This window comes from Cariama cristata, unplaced genomic scaffold, assembly GCF_000690535.1.
Source record: "Cariama cristata isolate BGI_N322 unplaced genomic scaffold, ASM69053v1 scaffold16948, whole genome shotgun sequence".
Lineage (NCBI taxonomy): Eukaryota > Metazoa > Chordata > Aves > Cariamiformes > Cariamidae > Cariama > Cariama cristata.
Window position 1 is genome coordinate 253 of NW_009631839.1, and position 23,504 is coordinate 23,756.

The 23,504-nt window shown below is 42.1% G+C and overlaps 1 protein-coding gene across 1 annotated transcript in view; it reads left to right on the forward strand.

Annotated features, from left to right (window-relative positions):
- Positions 1-1,080: 1,080 nt before the first annotated feature.
- LOC104166266 (elongator complex protein 3) overlaps positions 1,081-23,504 on the forward strand; it is a 29,139-nt gene continuing 6,715 nt past the window's right edge. The window contains exons 1-6 of the mRNA XM_009706139.1: positions 1,081-1,171; positions 2,081-2,219; positions 3,050-3,120; positions 5,494-5,557; positions 7,454-7,522; positions 9,175-9,329. Coding sequence (XP_009704441.1) covers positions 1,095-1,171; positions 2,081-2,219; positions 3,050-3,120; positions 5,494-5,557; positions 7,454-7,522; positions 9,175-9,329 — 575 coding nt within the window. The 5' untranslated portion in view covers positions 1,081-1,094. The remainder of the gene's footprint in view (positions 1,172-2,080; positions 2,220-3,049; positions 3,121-5,493; positions 5,558-7,453; positions 7,523-9,174; positions 9,330-23,504) is intronic.

Consider the following 23,504-nt stretch of genomic DNA (forward strand, 5'->3'; position numbering starts at 1 on the left):
GTTTTCTCTCCCCACTGTTGAATTGGGCGCTGTCACTGGGAGGCAGCGTTCTTTGCACCCATATGGGTGCTCAGGAGTTTGCCATGCTCCTGACCGGTGCCCTGACCGTCAGATGCAGAATGAGGTGCTGGGGGCAGGGGAGTCCGGGTGTTGCTGGGCTTTTCCCTCATGGCAGAGTTGAAAAAAACTGGAGGAAGGATATGGGGCAGCAGAGATAATGCAGGGCAGCACGGCGCTAGCAGCAGCCTGGTCTGTCCCACAAAACTGCCTGCAGAGAGACAGAACAGATGGGAGCATTGCTGTGGTGCTTCTCCCAGGTGGGTGTAAATGCACAAACAGAAGCTTGTTGGAGCAGTTGTACACCCAGCTATGTCCCTGCTAGTGGCTTTTCTGACAAGTTTCGTATGTGTATTTCACTGTCCCAACACTTGCTGGCATAAACAGCTGCCTTAGGTGAAATAAATGCATGTTGTTGTTAGGAAGCATGGATGGATCTCTTAACAGCAATGCGCCTCTTCTCCTAAAGTAGGTATGGAAGAAATGTAAGCAATGTATACAGTCTATACAGAGCAAACCCTCGTTGCAGCATGGAGTGGGTCTGAGAGGTGCAGTGAAGAAGCTTTAAGGCACCGCTAGCACTGCCTGATGCAGCGTACCCTCTCTGTGATGGAGGGCAGTTCACAGTGCTGGCCTTTTCGTTTGACTTGCCCCACCGTCCTTCTCATGAACGCGTTCTGTTCCTTGCCACGTGCAGCGGTAACATCAGGCTATTCCTCTATCTGTCTTTAACTTCCAATGACTTTATTTTTAGCTGTTGTGCAGATTGCTCTGACATAAGAAGGCAGAATTTGTCCTAGAAGTAAAAGAAAACCAGCAATACAAGGCCGTGACTGTCATTTGTTTGGGGAGTGCTGCAAATCAAGAGTGATAACGCAGGGGCAAAATTCCCTCTGTAGGCAACAATTGTAGGAAATACGAAAAATGACCTACAGAACAGGTGCGCCTTGGTTGTCACAAGCAGTTTGAAAGCATTGACTGTACACGTGGTTTGTTGTTTTGTTCCCATTTCAGGAGACCTCAGCCATGCCGAGCTGATGATGATGACAATAGCTGACATCATAAAGCAATTAATCGAAGCTCATGAGCAGGGAAAAGATGTGAATCTGAACAAGTAAGTCACTCTGGATGACACTGAAGAGCTGGTCGACCAGTGATGAACGTGTCCTGTACAGTCTGTTATGTTCAGGCTTTATTTAAAATGTTTTGTTTTCATAGGCTACTGTCATTTCTTTTACTGTTGTTTGATAATAAAGACACCAAGATTTGTAAATTCTGTGGTGATTTACTACTTCGTTGGCAATGCCCAGATTACAGAATGGGTTGTATTGCTGAAAAACTCTAAGAATCTTGTCATTGCCTTTTTGTGTTTCCACCTGTGTTCATCCTTCAGTAGTCCCAAAGTCAGTTCCGTCAGGGAAAGGAGAGATTAATGTTAAGGATAAAGTTTAAATCAGATTTTCTTAGCAATGTGTTATAAATTAGGTTGTTGTTTACAGAAAATTCTTCCTTCTTTACATATGTGGAATAATAAAAGCTGAATTTATCCCACTGTTTCCATTTCATTTACATGATATTATTGCAGACTTTTGGCTGATGCTGGCAATAACTGACATGAATGTCTTAGAAATGAGCTCAGCTAGAGTCTACGTGTGTAGGGGTTAATCACATGAAAGACATGGAAAGAATTAAATAATTGAAAAGGGGTAAGCCAGAGTCTGTTGGCAGCTTTTGCAATGTTTTGATAAAGCCGTATTTAGAAGAAAAATACACAGAAACTAAAAACATTGGCAGTTTTAGTTGCATATCAGCTTTCTTTGGAGTTTATTTTCGGTATCTTAATACACAGTGCAGCTGCTGCAAGGAATTACGGTATGCTTTTTAAATAAATTACCTGAAAAGGCAAATCGGGAGAACCTACCTGGATCTCCATGTAACCAAACAGTAATACAACAGCAGTGCTGTGGAATATGGGTACGGAAGTCAGAATGGAGGTGTTAATTTGAGGTATTTCTGCTTTCAGGCTGAAAACCAAGACCTCAGCGAAGTATGGGCTGTCAGCACAGCCTCGTTTGGTTGACATCATCGCTGCTGTTCCACCACAGTACCGCAAGGTGCTGGTACCAAAGCTGAAGGCCAAGCCTATAAGGACTGCTAGCGGGGTAAGCACGTACATCATTCTCTCCATCCACCACCATCCTCCCCTGCTCTCATCAATAAATTGTATTTAATTGTTTTCAAAGACCAGGATATTGAATGTCCAGAAGCTTTTAATATAGATGCGCTGGCTGCATTGCCAGCTTCTAGGTTGCCTTTTCAGTGATGTTGTGCCCACAGGGCTATTGCTTTCAAAACGTTTGGGAGAAGAGAAAGAGGAGGTGTGGACATTTTGTTTCAGAGCAGCATGTGTTGCTTTTCAGTTGCTGTAGAAACAGTGCAGCTTAGTCTGCAGGCCCTCTCAGCGAGTGAAGGTACAGTGTCAGTATTTAACTTGTTTCTTTGGAAGGTAATTCAGGCAGAAAATGGTAATAGAGGTACAGCTAACATTCAGCTGTGTGTTTTTAAGCTTCCCCACTGTATGTATAGCATGCCTAAAGTCAAGTTAACAAAAAAACCAAACCAAAAAACCAACCAACCAAAAAAACCCTAGAAAACAAAATCCAGGAAGTGTTCAATTTTTATAACTTTAAAAAAAACCCAACACCCAAAAACCCACTTAATTTCTTTTAATTTCTTCTTTCTGTCTATAGAATATTTCATTAAACTCTTACTCCAGCCAGGATTTCTGAAAACTGGAAATTAGGTATTCCGATTTGGGTGCCCTTCAAGAGTTAACACACAGATATTCTAGGTGGCAGACTAAGCAGAAAACATCTTTAAATAGTGTCTCACAGATGCGCATGTATATATAGCCTTCCAAGATGCACTTTATTTTAGTAACTTCAGAAGCAATTACTATAATTTCTCTCCTCTGTAACTTTGCTTCTTGCAGATTGCTGTCGTGGCTGTGATGTGTAAACCACACAGGTGTCCACACATTAACTTTACAGGCAACATATGTGTGTAAGTATGACAGCTTAGATGACCTAAGAGGACAGTTTTCCAGTATTTCTGTATAAATCTGGTATTGCACTAGCATTGTGTTGAGGACAGGCTTCCTTTCTGCACAAGCACAAAGTTGCAGATTGCTGATATCTGCATGTTATGCTAAAAAATCTACTTGCTTTCAGTTTTCCTTCACAGAGGAAACCCTTTTCTTTCATGGGCCAAACCCTGCTTACCTTAGTAGATACACAGTTTTGTGAATATAGTAACCAGGAGAATATATTAATGATCAAATGTAAGGTGTGTTACTGTGTCAGGGTGTGCAGGTGTGTTGTGCATGTGACTGGGCACGTAAGTAGATTGGAGAAGACTACTGCAGAAAAGAAACAGGACTCACTGAAAAGTATGAAAACTGCTGAACTGAGACCTACCTGAGGAGGTGCAGGTGTTGTCTGCAAAAACTTGCTTGGTGTGACAGTCTGGCTCTGAATGGCTCGGGAGTGAAAGGAGAGCACAGATGGAAGGGAAGGCCTCCAGCTGCCAAGAGCTCGTGGCATTAAGGGAGGTAGCTTCTGAGTTTTGTTTGAATTGAGAAACCCAAGCTGGGTTTACCTTGAAGTATGTTGCTTCTGTTTGACTTAAGAGTCTGAGCACCCAAAATCTCGTCTGGGTTTTTTTTTTTTTTCTAATCATACCTGTTCATCTATTTAAAAGCATTACTTCTCTTTCCCACCTTGTCACTCCCAGAACACCAGTGTATTTCACTACCAGCTGCCTAACACAGAGTGAGCTGGCTCCGTTCTTGTTTTTGCATGAGCAGCTATTCTGTTTGAGATGTTCCAGGTAATTATGTATATGAAATGTCCTCAATTGGATTGCACAACTTTTGCCAGCAAATTAATTTGGCCATGGTAATTTGGTAATTAATTTTATAATGGTGACAGATGACTCGGGTTGAGTTTGCAGGGCAGGCAGTGAGGAACCTAATCAATTATACTGTGAACCAAATGTGTCTGATTTGATAGAGATGGCATTATCTTGGTGTCTGTGCATTTGAGATCTGCACCGTAAGTAACAGTATGCTGGCTGCTCTATTACCTATTCTGTTGGAGGTGCTCAGCGCCTGCAGCTGAAGTAGAAGGGCTTGTCAGCCCTCCTGACTCGGGTCATCTTTGAGCACAGAGTGGCTGTAGATTGGTCATTAATCCCACAGCCCTCAAAAGAAAGCTAAGGACCCTTCAGAATAAATTTGTGTTCCTTTTAATTACTATCTGCCGTGTACCATTCCTCTCCTGGCTCGCAGTCGTGCTGTGATAGCTGCGAGTCTGTCTTGCTGTGTCACAGAATAAGAGTTTCAAACAAGCCTCTAGATGCAGAAACTAATTTAATACCAAACTGCCATGCAGTTATGCAGAGTAGATGAACTGTATTCTTTTTGTAAGTAGTCTTAGAATGCTGTATTCGTTAATTAGCACATTCCTAAGTTCAGAAGACAAATATCAATGAGCTTTCTCACCATGAAGATATTTAAATTCTATAAATTTCTGGAAAAGAAGTGTAGTTCGTGTAACAGGATGATATCTCTATTTTATGTCTTTCCATGCCAAACAAAAATCGGATTTTCCATCAAATGAGACTGTGTTCTTGATAGAATGGTGGAAAATATTTGAATTGTTTGACTGTAAAATTACTTTTTAAAATCTAATAATCTGTATGTACCTATTACTCCAGAATGATATGGCAACTCCCTGAAATAATGCCATGTTCCAGAAATATTTTCTCAGTACATTTTGCTTCTAGTAAGTCTTCTCACGCTGTTTTATGTGGATGTAGTCATTTGACAGGTCTGAACTGTGTTTTGACTTCCTGTTCTCATTAAAATTAAACGAAACAACTGTTTTGCACTGTATACTTAGTATTTGTAAACATAAATAGGCTTGGTTCCTCTCAGTGTTACTGGATATCACAGAGTAACTCTCTCCAGCATCCATGTTTGGGTCTGTGCCTATATTTACATCGGGTGATGCAGAAACACAGGAATGCATTCTTTCATTCATTCATTCATCCCATGCTCTGAGCTGACCAGTTGTGAGCTGGCTTTAGTCTGGAAGCTGTATTGCAGCATTAAGGTACCACAGTGCTTGAGCTAATAAGGCTTTCCTTTGGTGGATTTGTTTTTACCTATATGAGAGCTCTCAAATACCAGGAGAGCAGTTGGCATGTTGCTGTGGTCAGGCTGTCTCCAATTTGTATTCCCCTGTGTTTCTGATGAGAGGTGTTAGAGCAGCGTCTGCTCAGCCTGCACCCTCTTGTGTACTCGTGGCTCAGACAGATGGAGTCATTGCAATTGTGTGAGTCTGATGCCTGTTTTCTGTCTTCTTATATTTGCAGATACTGCCCAGGTGGACCTGATTCTGATTTTGAATATTCAACACAGTCTTACACTGGATATGAGGTATTACTTCAGTCTGCCATAATGCATTGCCTGCTCTCTCTGTAAACTTGGGTTAGACTGCTCTTCATTTCTACAAATTCTCTCGTGTTGCAAGAATAAAACACGAAAGCAAGAGTTCATAAACTTTGAGATGTAAAGCAGCTCAACTATAGAACTGGAAATTCTTCTCAATTATTGTAGCAGTTGTTTCTTTCTCCTCACCGTGCTGCTCTTTACACCGTTACATATGCAATACGCTGTAGAGCAGGAGTGAGCAGCCTGTGATTCTGAGCAGGGCAAGTGCAGCATCATGGCTGTACCCCGTGGCTTGCTGGTGTGGGAACAGCTGTTAACCAGAATCTCCAGCTGTGGAAAGCGATGAGTGAGTAAGAGCAGTTGAAGGTGACATTGCTTTCTCCCATGGGACACTGCTGCATGTGGTTTGTTGAATGCTAGCTGCGATTCCTACAGGAGTTATCAGTCTGTGTCAAGATTTTCCTAACTAACAGTCCAACAGAAACATACGGTTTTACTTGTGGCTCAATATGGGTTTAAGGGAAAAGTACAGAGACAGCAGTGCCAGGCTCCCCAGAGCTGCCCAGTGGAAAGATGAGAGGCAACAAACATGAGTTAGAATGTGGAAAATTGTGCCGTAATAGAAGAAAAGAATGTTTTAACATGAGAGTCGTCAAACACTCGAGAAAGGGTCTAGAGAGGTTTGGGGATCTCTATTAGAGATAGTCAAACACTGACTGGACACAGCCTTGAGCATCCTGTCCTAACTGGACCTGATTTCAGTCTTGTCCCACCTACAGGACCCTGCGGATTAACAAAGGTTAAGCTCTGGAAAAAAGCCCATTATTTAGCTGTTAGTGCCTATGAAATTACATTCATGCCCTTTTGTGTCCCTGAATCTGCAGTGATATCTCACTAAATATTTATGTTTCCAAAATAGTGCTCTCCTGTTGTTTGGAGGGAGTTTAGCAGCAGAAGAGCTTGTTGTGACTAAATTATTGTGACTGATTTTAACAAAACAACTCATAGCCTTAGTACAGATGTAAAGTAGCAAAATGAGGTAAAATACAAACTGGTTTAATTTGGTAAACAGTGATGCAGCATCCTTTTAGTATGGATTTTGTCTGTTACCCACTTCTCAGTGACCTGAAACTTGCTCTGTTAGTGCAAAGCAGGAAAATCTTGTGTATATGTAGCTGCTTTATAATTCATGTTGCTTTGGATATGTTGGATTCGTTTGTTTAGTACTAACAGCGTGTGGGAGTTATGCATGATTAAGAGTCCTCATCCTTTAGAGCTTTTAATATAACAGATATGAAATACCAAATGAATCCAGGATACACAAGATACTTGAAAGCCATATCAGAGTATTATTAGTACGCTTACATCAGCTAGTAATACAAAAAGGAAGTTGTTAGGGATTTCAGTTGAAAGAATATGTTTAGCTTAAAGAATATTTGAAGTTTAGACTGAGCTCTAGAGGACGCTGCTTGGATAACTGTTGTGCAAGTGAGGAGAAACTAAAATGAACGGGACAGAAAAAGCGGTATTTTGAAAAACATTTTGTTTGTGGTTTTTGCAATATTTGTTGTGACTCACTACAGAGATTCTTTATCCTGTTGTAATGCACTAAAACTTTGAAAAATGGTGTCATTCTTTTTATGTCATGTTACCATCTCAGGATGAAAATGTGTTTAGTTATAATTTTAAAAAATTTAAGGAGTCAAATTCGTGTTTACAATTGGATGAACTCTTTGGTTATGAGTTTGAAGACTTTAGGGTCAATTAGGATTTGAAGACGTCAGCATCCATTTCAATGCTAAAAGTTGTCTTTTGTTCTTTTGCAATGTGTTCTTTAAAAATCCAAAGTTTACAAAATGAATCTCCTTGGGTTTTTTTTAGCCTACGTCCATGAGGGCCATTCGGGCTAGATATGACCCCTATCTCCAGACAAGACACAGAGTGGAACAGGTAAATTTTTACAGTGAGAGGAGAATGCATTGTGGTTGTGATGAAAATAATGAGAATGCTTTTAATTGCCTGAAGTGACGGGCTGAGGAGGTTGTGATCAGCTGCGCTAAGTCCAGCTGGAGGCCAGTCTCTAGTGATACAACCCAACTGTCAATATTGGGGCCAGTACTGTTTAACCTCTGTGTTAATGGCCTGGGTGTTGGGACAGAGCACGCTCTCAGCAAGTTTGTAGATGATGCAGAATTGGCAGGAGTGGATGATAGACCAGGGGATTGTGCTGCCATTCAGAGAGACCTGGACAGGCTGGAGAAATGGACTGTCAGGAATCTCTTGACATTGAACAAAGGGAAATGCCAAGTCCTGCCTCTGGGGAGGAACAACCCCAGGCACCAGTAGGTGCTGGGTGCTGACCATCTGCAAAGCAACTTGACAGAAAAGGACCTGGGGATACTGGTGGACACCGAGTTGACCATGAGCGGCATTGTGCCCTGGAGGCAAAGAAGACCAGCAGCCTCCTGGGCTTATTAGGATGAGTGTTACCAACATGTCGAGGGAGGAGATCCTTCCTCTTGCCTCAGCGCTGCAGAGGTTCCACCTGGAGAGCTGTGTCCCATCCTGGGCTCCCCAGAAGAAGACAGACATGAACCTCCTGGAGCAAGTCTAGCGGAAGGCCACTAAGATGATACAGGGACTGGAACATCTGAAAAGACACTGAGAGAGCCAAGACTGTTTAGGCTGGGGAAGAGAAGGCTTGGGGGAGTCCTACCAATGTGTGTAAATAACCTGATAGGCTGTAAAGAAGAGGGAGCCTGGCTCTTCTCAGTGGTGCCCAGTGACAGGACATGATGCAATGGGCACAAATTGAAACATGAGAAATTCCATTTGAATATCAGGAAACAGTTTTTAACTGTGAGAGTGACCGAGTGCTGGAGCAGAGTGCCCAGGGAGGTTGGGCAGTCTCCATCCTTTGAGACACTCAAAGCCTGCTTGGACAGAGCATCAAACTAACTGCTGTAACTGATGCTGCTTTGAGAAGAGAGACTGGACTACGTGATCTCCAGAGGTCCCTTCCAACCTCAACTTTTTCATGATTCTATAATTCTACATTAGCCTGACTTGATCCCCATAGAAAAATTATTTTTAGACCTTTTAATTGTCTAAGTGTCATTTCCATTAGAAAAATGACAACTTTTGAACCTCTTACAAGATCTTACCTATTCGGAACACTACCTGATTACTAATAGGAGATCCTATCACAGTGAAATTGTAATGAACTTCTGTGGCAGTTGCTAGTTCTTGATAATTACTTACATGGAGAGTTTAGTGCTCAAATAGTGACTTTCCTACCAAAATGATTTTTTGGGGGTTTTCACTGGAGAGTTAGAAGGCTCAAATAATTCTACTTTGTCAAGAAAACCTATTACACTGGGCTCGATACCTGTACGGTGTTCTTGCAGTAGAAAAATAACTTTTGAGGGCTTTTTTGGGGGAGGTTGTAAGAAATCCGTGCAAAAGTATTACTGATTTGTCATTCATAAAAGATAGAAGAACTAAAGAAGGAAATACAGTGTAAGAGTACCGAGGTTTTCAGAGAAGTCTTTTAGGTAAGTCCCTGATTGGTAATTTTTTCTCTGGTACTTTTAATTTTGCAGCTGAAGCAGTTGGGCCACAGCGTGGATAAAGTAGAGTTTATTGTGATGGGTGGAACATTCATGGCCCTTCCTGAAGACTACAGAGATTACTTCATCAGAAACCTTCACGATGCCTTATCAGGTCACACTTCCAATAATGTAGCAGAGGCCGTCAGGTAAGCGTCTTGGTTTTCCTTAATATAATTGTTTAAAAGTGTTCTTTAACTGGTATAAGAACAGAAAATACTGCAGACAAAAATTTTTTTGAAAGGTAATGTTTATCCAAATACATATTTAGGCATAGAATATTTATAGCTCAACTTGCAGCATTGCTCTGTGTACTGCATAGCACCAGCGGAAGACAGGACCACGGTTTATCTGTTGTCTCACGTAGGAAATGCTAAGCTGCTTCTAATTTCTTGGCATTCCATCTGGACTTCTATCTTTTATGTCTCATCACCTTGATTTGCAGTTGTGACGAATCACATTGCCATGGGATTTATTTCCTTTAGCTGGGAAGGGGAACTGATCCTGCCTTGGAGGGAGGCCAGACGTCAGCTCCCATAAGGGATGACTCACCCCCAAGAGCGTCAGTGCGCAGGAGCTCTGAGCCCCTTGCAGTCTCAAACGCAGTTACCCTTGCAGTATTTTGGTGTGACAGGGAGATGCTCTTCTTCTCATTTTCCAGATGATGAACTGAAAATCAGAGGCTGATTTATTTATGTGTGCTTTGGGTCATTAAATACATAACTTTTCAGTGCATTTTGCAGTATAAAACTGAGAAGAAAAATGAGAGATTTGATGCTTTGGAGCTGTTAAAACTAGGTGAGCATCCCTGCTGACAGTTTTAGTTTGCTACCTTGTCATCGTTCAGTGCCGTGGATTTTCCTTGGTACCACTGTCGTCTACTGAAGAAGGCCGGTTTAAAATTGAGTAGGACTGGCCCTTGCCTGGCTTCATGTCTACCTTCGTGTTTTAAAGCGGTAATTTCGTTTGGTTTTCCTCTGGAGGGCAGCAAACGCTTCTCCTAGTTTTCTTTGGGTTTTTTTTTTTCTTGTCAATCAAAAAGACTAGACAAAAAGTGCTGTGCTGCTCTTTCCAAGTGGATTTTATCAAGATAAAACAGTGAACAAGTTGGGAAGAGAATTGCTTTTCTTTTGCTCTGGCACCCTGGTTGTGAGCACTGAAGGACAGAGCTCTAGGGAAGAAGGGTGATGTTTGCAGGTTGTCTATTCAATTTAGTGCTGCGCTTGTACATATGTCAGGTGGTTCAGGATGTCATTATTCCATATTTTTTTCGCTAGGTGTCTAGCTAATTTTATTGGACCTAAAATTGTTTTTTGAGTAGCCCATCCTTTGCTCCGCAGATTATCGAGGAAACTATTTATGACACAGACCGTGTGACCAAGTAATTTTAAGCGCATGCAAAAACGAAGTGACTCTGAAGTCAGCGTACTGCCTTGCAAGCACGCAGATCGAGCAATGTGAGAAAACCTGCATTAACAATGTGTGGTTTTTTCCAGCAGATAAATAAAGATTTATATTTTTAACATAAAATTCATGTTAAATGCTTAGCAAATGGAGGTATGTGGGAGTTATTCAAGTTGCACTTCCTAAATGTTCTAGACGTGAGAAAATTGGGTTCAAGATGAATCAAACCTTTTACTTTTTGTGCTGTTTGTGTTTAGCTGTTGTACTGGGTCACTGCAGTACTGTTTTGAGGTGGTCAATGGCACTTGAAATAAACGTTCAAGGTTGAATTTATTTCTCTTTGTACATGAGGATTCAGCCCTTGTCTGTCACTACCTCTGTCAACAGAGGCCATGCTACATGAGGAGTACTGACAGTATTTTACTTGTTTTGTATTGTGGGCACTGCGTTCAGCGGTAACCTGGGATCTGGTCTCTTACCCCTTACTTTGAATGGGATTATGGTAGCCTTGAAATTTTTCTTCCTTGTGCAAATCATTACTTAACTTTTTAGATTTTGTACAGTGATTCTGTAGTGGGGAAAAAGACCTTCAGGCAGGATACTTTTTCAGAAGTCCTTCTGAGCATGACCTTTGATTAAGCCAGTGGAGCATCTATCCGTATAGGCTACGGTCCACCTAACTGTGAACGCGGTTTTTCCCCTTTTGTCCAGTCATTTCTTTACTTCTTCCTAAACTTGAGCTCTGTTTCTATGTCCAATACTGTCTTTCTAGTGGTAGTGATGCTGACCTGTACAGTCTGAATTGTGCAGCACTGAAGGGCTCATCAATCTGGCATCCTCCTCTTGACATAATTTTGAATTTTCTTCACATAATACTTTGTCTTGATCAGCGCACTGCAGCTTCTGGTCCCGGATAATCTGATAAAAAGGATGTGACTCTATGCAGTTTCAGCCAGTACAATACGACCGTAGCCTGCCATGGAGGTATATACTGTTCCTCACCAGGAACCAGCACTGCAAATCTGACTAAAGAAATAAGTCCTCCAACTGTGTTGGCCCTTGGACTCCAGCTGATATTCTGAGTTGGTTTCTGGCTTTCTTGCAGATACAGAGTCTTATGGTAAATCCAGCCTCACGGTAAATAGCAAAGCTGCAAACCCAGCAAAGATGTGGGACTGGGAGTGATCTGTGTTGGGGAACTGGGGCAATGCTGTAGCCAGCTGCTGCCAAATAAGTCAGTCTAAAACTGTGGCTTTATAGTCAGTGGAGAGAGCAGGATCTTCATGGGATGGCTCAGAGCATCTAAGCTGGGTAGCTGCTTTAAACTGTTTCCAGGTAAATTGGGCAGCTGACTTGGGTGTGAAGAACTCCCTTTATACCTCTATTTATAAAGCAGCAGGAGATCCTTTTTGCATGAGTGGACCTGAAAGGAATTAAGATTTTGTTTTTCATGGATGCATGAACAGAACATGAGTGTAGAAATGACTGTATTTACATACACGAACTCACCAACCAAAAGAGTGATTTTTAAAAAGATAAACAGAGAAACTGCTAGGCTTTCATAGCGACTGTTGTGAGTGGAGGAAGGAAATTACTTCCCTGAGAAAGTGTTGCTGGTGTCTAATATTTCTGTAGCACCTCTCCATAGCGGTAATAAACACTGTTTAGATTATGCAGACAGAAGTCTTTCCTTGAGGTGCTTTGGTATGGTTGAGAAATAAGTTGGCCAAGGAATGAGTATAGAATTGCAGAGCCGGAGGGAATCTTTGTTTTCTAGAGGGTGTGCAACAAGACTGAGAAGCACCGCTTAAGAGATTTCAGTGCACTTCTGGATGCTTATCAAACAAGGTTGTAGACTTGGTCGCAAGCTTCCCTTCTTTAGGAGGAGATTTGTAATTACTGCTGTAGAATCACTGTAAGGCAGATATTTGTTTTTGTATGCTAGAGAAATACATCTTCCTCTGGGAGTTGTCCACATCAAGCCAAAGTGTTGACTTGATTGCGGCTGCCTTTGCTCTTTGCTGAGGACAATGAACCAAGAAGGTGTAAAATACACATGCAGATGAGAATTGCTGTTCCCCATCATTTTGCTCCTCTCACCTGACCCATGAGTCATTAGAGGTGCTGGGCATATCTAACTGCTGCTGTGACTCACCACTGAACTCCAAGGGCTGAGCACCTCTTCTCTGAGCCAGGATCTGACTTTTAAGTGGTGAATGAGGCCAGAGGAGAACTTGCCTGGGTTGAGAAAGGCAGGTGTCAGAAACGTTCCTCCTAGGCTAGGCTCCCGTGCAGCTCCTTGGACTGCAACATCAGGCCTGACTTCTCTTAGTGTATTTTAAAATGCACAGAAATTATATTTAAACTTTCATTTTAATGGTATCATGCATTGTCTGATGTTTGATCTGGTTGTAAATCACGCTGTTAATGGCAAAGTAAGAAGGGGATAAAATGACTGGAACCTCATGTTTGCAATTCAAATATCTTGTGTGCCTGATATTTATGTCACAATATTCCAGTGCACAGCAGACATAACTATTTCCATAATAGGTCGGTAATCCAAGACTGGTTTGGCTTTACATCCGCTTATCAGTAGTCTCTTAAAAGGCTGATTTTCCCCTTGCATCGTGCGTTGAAGCCCAGAACTTGCAGAAGTGAGTACCGTCGGCAGCATTTGATTCCTCGTGGTGAAATTGCAGCTCCTAATAGCAGATGACGCCGTGAGACTGCCTTTTTCTTAGGCTTGTCATCGATTGCTTCTGCCAAGTGTCCTTTTGTGTTTCCACCATTAGCTGTGTCTTCTGCTGAGCCTGGTGAGCAGGCAGCAGTGCTTCCTGCTGCCACAAGCGTTTTCTTTACGCACAAGGAAATTTCCTTTAGGCATCCCAAAAGCCCTATTGATCTTTTGGCAAGCAATAAGCAGATAGGTCCAGCTACTTTAGAGCCTTCGCTGAAAGAGAAGACGTGGATTTTAAATAACCACTGCTTAGGGCTGGATTGTTGTGCGTCCAGTTTAAGACCTCCTAGCCCATCTGAGGAAGAAAACAAAACCCGAGCACTGGCAGTTTCAGCAGCAGTTGGTTTAATATGTGAAGCTCCTGAAACCTTTTAAGACCCAGCTGGAAATCACTCTTCTTGAACATGCCAGATCAGAACAACCCATGAAAAATGGGTTTTGTGTGATTATCAGATGATGTGTTTTCTGGAAAGATCGTTACATTCTTTTCTTGAATATGGGCATTATGTTTCCTGTATCAGTAATTCTTCTAATAGAACCTGCAGTTTTTCCACAAGACATACGGTGGTTGTGAAGGTTGACAACTGAGCATCTCCTAATTTTGATTTTCAATCATGAGGAATAAACCTACTTTCAAAAGGTCGCACTCTGTTGTCAAAGTTGAAGTCTGTTTTACGTTTCCCAAATGAGACTTTAGGAGTTTTGTTAGATGATGTAGGTTTCTCCCGGTAGGTCTAGTCTTGCTGCTGCCAGTGCTGTAATTTTACTGAGATTTAGCCTGGCTGCTTGACTTTTAGGCCACAGACCCACAAGGAAGTTACGTGGGGTAACAAGTGGGTGTATTATGCCTGTGTCTGTATGTTCTGGCCCCGCTTGTGAGAAATTCTAGTGTCATGTGAATCTCAAGGAAAGAGGTTTAAGCAAACGTACTTTACCTGGCGGTTAATATAGGCAAAGAAGATGCTCTCCTACAATTCAGATGGCTCAATTGACATATGGTTGCTTGTTACACTAATGTATTTTAATTGTACTTTCTGAGTACTAATTGTGACTCTAGCAAAAATAACCAAGGGCTTTGACTCACTAGCTCCAGTGATTCATGCTGGGGCGATTTAAGAGGTTGCTGTTCTCCTTTGATCTACCTTGACCCTCTGCTTGAGGTTACCACTTCCAACACAGGCAGCTAAACATAGTCGTCCACCCTTCAACAGCCAGAGTTCACCCTGTGGCAAATTAGTGTAATCTAGAACGGAGAGCGATTTAAGAAGATATGCTACTTCTCTGGCTGCGGGGAGCCCAGCCTGTTAAATTGCCCCACTACAAATTGCCAGAATTTGATAGTCAGATCTCACCTCTTGACTTGCCGTAATGAGTAGGTACTGTGACAGGTAGGCTCTCGAAACTCTAGCAGCTCCAGCACAAACCACTGTAATTGCCGGCTTAAGCTCCTATTCTAGCAGTAATTTCGGCAACCGCGGTGTGTGGGTACTTATCCGGTTCTGCATCCCCTCCTGTGCGAGCAGCAGCTTCTGGCAGAGAAGGAAGTGAATAGCAGGAGGCAGCGCCACTGCAAATTGCTGTGGCTGTATCCGTCAGAGCTTGTCTGTCAAATCCCTCAGGACATCTGCCCGGGCAGTGGTTTTTCTGTGCCAGGCAGGAGATAACTGGCTATTAGTTTAGTGCCAGATCATTTACAACAGAGATTCTGCCTAAATTTCCTTTTGTTCCCAGAAATTTGGAGGCTAGTTCCTAACGTTGTGTAGAAGGAGGCAGATGTTCTTTGTTTCCAACTTTGGATGTGACTCTTCCATGGTACAGGAGCCCTGTTTGCCATTAAAACCTGTTTGTTACTGAATGTTTACCCCTAAATACCTTCAGTATGGGTAACGTCTTTCCAGCGTGCAGAATTTGAGGATATTTACCCCAAAGCTGGCTGGCCTTTGTTGGCATCCTGTTACTTTTGCTTTGCTTATTTTCTACTGCAAGACCCAACTTTTAGCTGCTGAAGTATGCATTACTTGGAAGATACGTAAGTGAAAGTCATTTCGTCAGATCCTAATCTGGTTACAGGTAGCTGTTCATCTTTTTTCCTCCTACAGCTATGGAAAGTGATTGCCCATCCAGTTATCTGTCCTGTTCAGTATTTCCACAGCATTTTCTCCTGCATGTAAAATATTTAGGTTTGTGACTGAACGTAGACGCCTAGGGGGGATAGATATGAGGAAGCCATACCCACATATTTCTGTGCGTGTGCAACAGCACATCTGATATTGTGTGACTTTAGGTTTTCTAAGGTGGATGCTGGAACCAAATATATATTTGTCAAAGGTTTATGAGGTGGCAGTGTTTATTCATAACAGAAATTTCAGTTATACCAAATTTAGCAATATTTGTAGATGCTGTTGACCGGTATTTTATCCTACGCTGGTGGAAAGGATGATGGCTCTAGCGGTCATGACATTGTCAAAGCTAAATAATGAATTTCAGTGCCTTTTTTTGTACATTTTCAGCAAATTACTGCTGAACACCTGCCAAAGGGAATACTTTTCTCATTTTTGCTGCTTCACTGCTGTGCGTGTGTAATTTGGCAATAACAACAACTTCTCCAGTGACCTGCACTAAAATGTTAATGCTAGGATGGGATCCGAGTGGTCAGCTGGGATTGATAACTGGAGATGGAATTTTGTTCATGGCTTGGTCACCTGTATGAATATGAACTTGGCCTGATTATTCTAGTTCAAATTGTGCTGGTGATCCAAAGGTAATGTCGCGAAGAGACGGAGCGGCAAGTACTAAATAAGCTTTCTGGGTTAATTTCCCCCCTGACACAGAAAGTATTACACCGTCCCGTGTATTACAGAAGCATTGCCTTAGTTGTTGTTGTATTCTGATTTTCCAAGTGGCCAGAAGATCAAACATTAACGATTGCTTTGAGCTCCGTAAGGATGCAGGTGATCCTAGGCTGATATTGCCATGCCCTGGAGAGCTAATGCGGGACCTGCGCTACCTTTTTTTGTTTCTTTCAGCAGAGATTGCTTTCTAACCCAAATTAAAATGGGCTGGTAAAATAGTGAGATGTGGTTTATAGTTCCCTCAGCTGTGCTGTGCTTGCCTCATTGATATTGTAAACTGAGATCTGTTGCCTTTCAACAGTGCTAAATTAATTTGAAAGAAAAGTCATTTTCTAGTAACGTGGTGGGTGCAGTAGGCATGGAAGAAGAAAACAGAGGCAGGTTTAATTTTCATACTTTTATGGAAGGATGTGAAGAAGTGGTTTTCCTGTGACTGTTTTGTGAACGCTGTATGAGGCTGAGCAGAGGCTGTTTGCTTTTGAAATACATCTTTCTGTAATGTGTTGCCGCTAATGCACTCCGGGACTCTGTGCCTCCTCATCGCCCATCAGTTTGTGAAGTCAAGTACTCAAAAGCTGGGAACTGGCAGAGCTGGGGGTGTTTGTGCAGCCTTAATTTGGTCACCCTCTGCCTGGGCCTTGGGTTATATGATTACCTACTTTTTTCTCTTCCTGCAAGAGCTTTGCCTGGTTCGCCTCCAGAGATCGATTGTGTGCTGCTCTAAAAATTCTAAAATCAGTGGGAAGGGCCTTTGTTCCTTTGGTGTAAATAAGATTCACCTTTTCTCTGACAGCTCTGAGGTGAGATGTGGGTTCAGCTTCTGGGTTAAGACAGCTCAATTCAGATGTTTTCCTGTGAACTACATGCCTGATCTCCCCTTGCAGCCAGCGGAGCCTGGGGAGGGATCCATGTCACGCCGGAGCAGGCACCTGCGCTGGGCTCTGGTGAGTGGGGATCGCTGACTGCCATGGGAGATGAGAGTGCCGGCTCAACGTGGGTGTTTGCATCCATCAGCTGCATCCCACACCAAGAATCTTGGCTCCATTGCAGGCTTGGGCAGGAGGTGTTTCTTTCCTCGTCTCTGACTTCTGACTCCTTGAACTCATGCCAGTTTTTGACGCAGTGTAGCTTTTTGTAAGATAGTCCTATTTCTTCCAGTGTTGATTCCTTGGTCCCGTCCTTCTTTCCAGTTCTTTGCTTTTCCCCACCTCTAGGAAGACACAAGTGGTCCCTCACCTTTAGTTGTACTCTTTTTTTCTCTCTCCTCCCTGGTGTATTTGTCTCGTAAGCCAGGTTGTGCCATTTGCAGGGGGTTGTAGCCATGATAGCAAACATTTGTCATCACTCCTTAGCGGGAACTTGCTCATGGGGACCAACACATCTTCCCTGGAGTTGTGAGGGATGTCTGTGCCTGGGGAGGATGCAGTTTTGAGCTACCGTAGCAGCTAAAAGCTGAAATACTTTTCCAAAGCAATAAGCTCCATTGCCGTTAAAAGTTGAGTAGCTGTTGGCACCTTAGTTGGAGCTGTGACGGATGGCAAATGGAACCGGGGAAATGGCACCATCAGTTCTTGTAGTCCACTGCAGCAAGCCTCTTCCTGAACGTGTGGTTTTACAAGCACGGAGAAAACAAGTGCGTGTATGTTTTTGTAGCACTTTTTTTGAGAGAGATCATATTGCAGCTTTATAGGTGAGGGAGTTGCTTTGGCAAGAGAACAAGCTTACCTAAACCATAGCTTTTCACTGGCAGTTTTTGCTGATGACTGCTTTTTATTAGCTCTGTTTATAATTTTATTGATACAATTTCTTTGTTTCCTCAAAGCAGCACTCAAGCTATTTTTCCTTCCTCCAGCTAAATGTTTATATCGGAGTGTCAGATGAGGGCGAGATGAATTCTGTTTAATAGGTAGATGCAGAAACTGCAAAGCAAGGTATTTACTGGACACTGTCTTTATGCAACAGTAGCTTTTAGGGCATTGAGTTGTCAGAACTACATGCAGCACCGCAGCGGCAGAAGTGGTTATTTTCCTCAATAACAGCTAGGAAGTGGTTGTTACTAAGAATATGCAACTTTCCCTAGGCCATAGTGAGTCAATATCAGAACTGAAATTGGAACTAGATTTTTTTTTTAATACATAGAAGTCTCACCTAGTGCTGCCTCTCTCATCAACTGTAGCAAGAAAAACTTGAACTTCACTTTAGATTTAATCAAAGAAACTGTCACGTCATTTCTTTTGTAATTTTAGATATAAGGATTTTTTTCTCCCGAATCCCTTTTTAGCCTGCGCCTATAACTAATATTGACTATTCCGTCGTAAACTGTCTATATAATTATGACCTAATGGTTGATCGTATTGATTTGGCAACAGACATTTAAATTGTTGTTCTTTCAAGTTTCCCTGAACTAAATTGCACAGCAAAGATGTGAGAAATCAAGGACAAATCTTGGACATCTCCTCATGCAAGTGTTATAACAGTCTTTGTTTCACTGTAACTGGCAGGCTGACAAGCTGCTTGCACTTCGGTGTCACTGTGGTGACATGGTTTGTTGTTCATCGGATGTGTTATCTGCTTCTGTACACTTGGATAAAAAGAGAAAGGGACGTAGAGTAAAACCTGTCCTGTGGGAATAGCTGATATTGATTGCCTGGTAGAGGTGGAATTTAACTAAAGGTCAAATAAAATTGTACTGGAATCCACATAAGGGACAGCTGAAATGGGAGGAAGAGCTACTTCTTTTTAGATTTTATATTGCTTAGTGAAAAGATACCAGAAAGGCAAAATTGACCAAAACGAAATATTAACCAAACGCAGCCTACAGCCTTCTGCTTTTCTCCCCTTGAAACACCGTGTGGGTTAAGGCCACCGTGCTGCACAGAACTAATGTTTAAAGTCAAGAGTAGGACTCTCTATTTAGCGTTTATCCTGGATTTCTGGACAGAAATTCCCAGATTGTTAATGAGAAATTGCGCTTGATTCTCTCAAAAACTTCATAGCTTAAAGCATCTCCAATTTTCACTCATTCTGCTGAGCATGTTTTTTTCCAAACTTTTCTTCTGCACCATAAACTGACAAATGGTTTTGAAAATAATACTGTTTGGGGTTGATAACCCTCGTGCGTGGGCTTTTTTCCCACTTCAGAAGTGACCTGTGTGGTTTTGGTAGCCTGAGAGGGCAGGTAATTACTTGTAAACTGTTTTCTTTTCTTAAACAGGAGAGGAGCTGCTGTTTGGCACAGGAAATCTTACCCTCTTTGTAGCAAGCCCAGAGCTTCATGGCACCTTCAAGCTTCTGGTCATCTGAACCACCTCTTCCTTTTTGCAGTTTCATCAAATCTTTCAGGATGACATTCATAGCTTCTTTTCTTTGGTTGTCATTTTCAAATGCTGTTAGTGGTAATTAAAGGAGATAAAAGGTCTGTACAAGTGTCCTGGGAGCAAGGACGGGAGTTTTAGAATGGCTGGTTGAGTGTGTAGGCAACCAACCTATTGTTTCACCCCTGCGTGGCTCACTGATCTGCTTGTCTCGGCTGCTGAAAACCCAAGCTGGAACAGCCAGCATGGTGTGTTGGACTAGCTGCATCTTCCGCATTTAAGATGGATGGTTGGGTTTTTTTACTGGCATTCCTATATTAGTCTGAAATTTAAAGTGTCTGGCTCATAGTGAAGGGAAGCATGTACACTCATCTAATAGATTGAGTATGAGCTTAAGAAGTGGACGTTTTGCAAGCACTTTATATATTTTCTTCTTTCAGACATCTTGGAAAAAGTTGTGTTTTCCTGGACCTCAATTTTCCTTATTAGAATAACAGGTTTTGTTTTCCTTTAGCTGCTAAAAAACCAAACCACGTCCCTCTTTATGTAGAATGAGTACAGACAGGTTCTTGTTTCCATAGTACACATTTTCATCTTATGGCAGATGAACTCCCTTCCTCTGGCCAGCTGAAATGGGTTAATGTTTCAACAAAACGTCTGGGTTGTAGTTTTCTTTGAAGCATTTGACAAATATCTGTAACTTTACCTGGATTTCCAAAAATTAGGTCCTTCACCGAAGCCTCTTTAAAGATTGTGGGAATAAAAGTGAAGGCTTTGTATGTGTAAATATTATGCATGAAAGATATTAGGAGACGGAATGAATGATCGATTTACATAGCAGAGGAAAGTCATTAGTGATGTCCCAGAGGAATCTGTGCTAGAATAGGTGGTCTTGACCATGCTGGGTGGGTCTGGAAGGGGCAGGTGAAAATTAGTGTGGATATAGACTGATGTGTATAAGAAAGATTTTGATTCCCCCCCCTGCCCCTTATTTTGCTACAGAACAGTGATCTCCAAGTTGGCTAATGCCACTTAGAAACAAGATTTAAAAGTTATAGTAGATAACTATGAGAAACACAGGGTTGATGCTCAGTATTAGTTAAAAGACCAACTCAGTGTGAGGAATTATAATGAAGGGAATAGAGAGCAAACTGGGAAATATTGTGATGCTGCCGCATAATTCAGCAGTGCCTTCACAGCTTGAACCTATGTTCAGTTCTATTTTTTAAAAATAAGAGAGGGAAGAAGGAAAATGATACTGTGGAACCAAGGAAAAAATATTTGAAAGTGGTATAATAGAGATCTATGAAATCCTGAGCGGCATGGAGAAGACAAAAAAAAGGATAAATGTTGATTATCTCCTACACCACAAGAACTAGGGCTATCGGATTAAATGGAGATTAAATACAAAGGAGGCACTTCTTTGTGCAGTACATAGTTAGGCTGAGGGCTGACCAAACACATTCATAGGAAAAATACCCAGTGAGAGCTACTAAGTCCTGCAGACACCTAAAGACATCACCTCTGGCTCAGGGAGTCCCTGAAGAGGAGATAATTGGCTACTGTGAGAATATTCAAGGAAAATACCACTGCAGCTTGCCCTGCTCTAGTCTAAGCATCTGCGACAGCCATGAGTGGATGGGATATTGGGCTAAACAGACCTTTGGACTTGCCCAAGACAACGTTTGTGTGTTCCTGGAACTTGCAGGTCCCTTGTTCCGCCTTCAGACCAGGTAAGTTTGTTAGTGGCACTCCAGTTGCCTTCTGAAGGCAGTTCAGAGTCTCAAGTCGCCCTAAGCCTCGGTGTCAAGGAGCTGGTGGCTTGTGTTGCTCCTTCTGTTCTGGGAGAAAGGTGAAGACTTCGGTCTCCAAGACTATAATCTGGCTCTGTTCACTGGGACAGGTTTGAGAAAGGCAGAGAGCTGACATAAGGGAGGAGGAGGTAAGCGCTCTCTTGCCCATATTAGCCTTGTTTTAGCTTTTTTTTTTCCTCCTCTAAACCTTTAGTTTTGACATACATAGGTAAGAAAGAGGTTGCAGTTTGGCTTCTGTTAGAGCCACACATGCGATTTTTCTTGTTTGAAATATTTCCCTCTCGCGTATGCTTATTTATCCTGGTATTTGCAGTTACAGCTTGCTAATAATTTGTTGCTGAAAAAATATTATCTGTGTTGCTGTTGCGTTGAACTTGATGGATGCGAGCTGAGAAAATAAGCCTGCAGTGTTAGAAGGTCGTGTCAGGGTTTTCTGTTCAGTGTCCTTTTTTTGCCTCCTGAGCTAAGACAAACCTTTCAGGGCCTGCTCAGATGTCCTCTGAGAATAGGTAGTGATTATGGCTTTTGAAATAATTGTGCATTTATTAGCCCAGCATGGTAAGAGCAGAGCAGCTCTCGTGCACGGTGCTGTCGTGAATGGCAGAGTCCCTCCAGCAAAGCTACAGCCTCCTTGCCCAGAGGTCCTCTGCGTGACGTTGCGCTATGAAAGCTGTGAATGATATAAAAATAAACCAAACAACCCTCCCACCCCCTTCCTTCTATAGCCAACATCATTCCCTCCTTGTCATTACAGCCGGGCGTTTAATTAGCCCATGCAAATAACCCTACTTTGATTAGGCCTGAAGTGTGCTAACATAATTGTGCCACTTCTGCTCGTGCTGTGCTTTTTCTTCAGAGGATTTTCAGATGTCAGATCCGTTCATTGTGGTTACAACTTGGTAAACAAATTAAGAAAGAGGCAAAACTGGTAAGTTCTGGGGTTTTTTTGCTTCAGAATGGACACTATTTTGAACACAGATCCTATCCTGGCTTTCTGACACCACGTGATACAGCAGGAGAGAGCATAATTACCTATAACTTTATCTCTTAGTGGCATTTCATAAAAAAAAAAAAGGATTTGTTCTCCCTTATCTTTTAGTAGGTATAAATACAGTATCAAAATTGAAAAATTATATTTTAGTCAAGAAATTACTGTATTTTAAGTAACTATAGGTTTTTCAGTATTTGAAAACTGAACCTTGGGAAACTGATGCTGCTAAGAAACCAAAGCGGTGAGTCGTACTCCTGGTAGTGGTGATAAAGAAAACACTGAAATGGTGTAATGAAAAGGGAGCAGGGTAAAACCAAATAACTGGCATTTGAGCTTTCAGAAATATCAGCTCTGGGCAATTATCAAACATGCAACTTTTGAAACATGTCGGATGAGTAAGTTGCCACCTGTTTTGTTTACTAGCAGGAAATTGTCGATACTGAATTAATTATTGCTAGCTGTATTTTGGAGACTGGCGTTGTGATGAAGCAGAGCTATTAGAGATCAAGAAAAAGGAGGTCATTTAAGTCATAGGTGAGGATGTGGTACGTAAGATACTTGTGTATTATACCAGCAATTTCCTCTTCAGAAACCAATGGTGTCAATTTTGTCGTAATTCGACGCGTATAGACATCACTGTCTGTCTTGAACATCTGTAATTGTGTTACACCTAGGACCGTGCTCTTTGTAGTCAAGGACACAAGAGGGTTTTTTTCAAGATGTTAGACTTGTTAGAGATACTGGATGTTGACAGTCTTTGTTGTTCACAAAGTTAAGGCCAAGAGCCTTCTGCCAAGGACTCCTTTTGTTGCTGATTAAAATTCTTGATTTTCCCACCCAGCCCTTCAACTCTTCCCTCCCGCAAGACTCTAAGCACCTCTTCTAAGGCAGGTTTGCAACTGTTATTTTTTTCTCTTGGGGATAGGCTAAGAGTAAATGAGCAGCAGTGCCTTCCCCTTCCCAGCTAAGCTGTGACGGCTCATTGCAATGTGTACGAGCACGGAGCACTGCGTTTTGTTGGAATTGCTGCTGTCGGATAATCCATTAGCAGCAATGGTGATCAAGTAATATCAGCATCTTCATAAGTTATTCCATCTTCACCTTTAAGAAGGTTTTCCTTGGCTTTTGAAGTAATGCTGGAATGTCCTGCAAGCAAGTTTTTGGGGACTGCTGGGTTGGATGAGTTGTTCTAGATCCTTCCCTCCTTTCCCT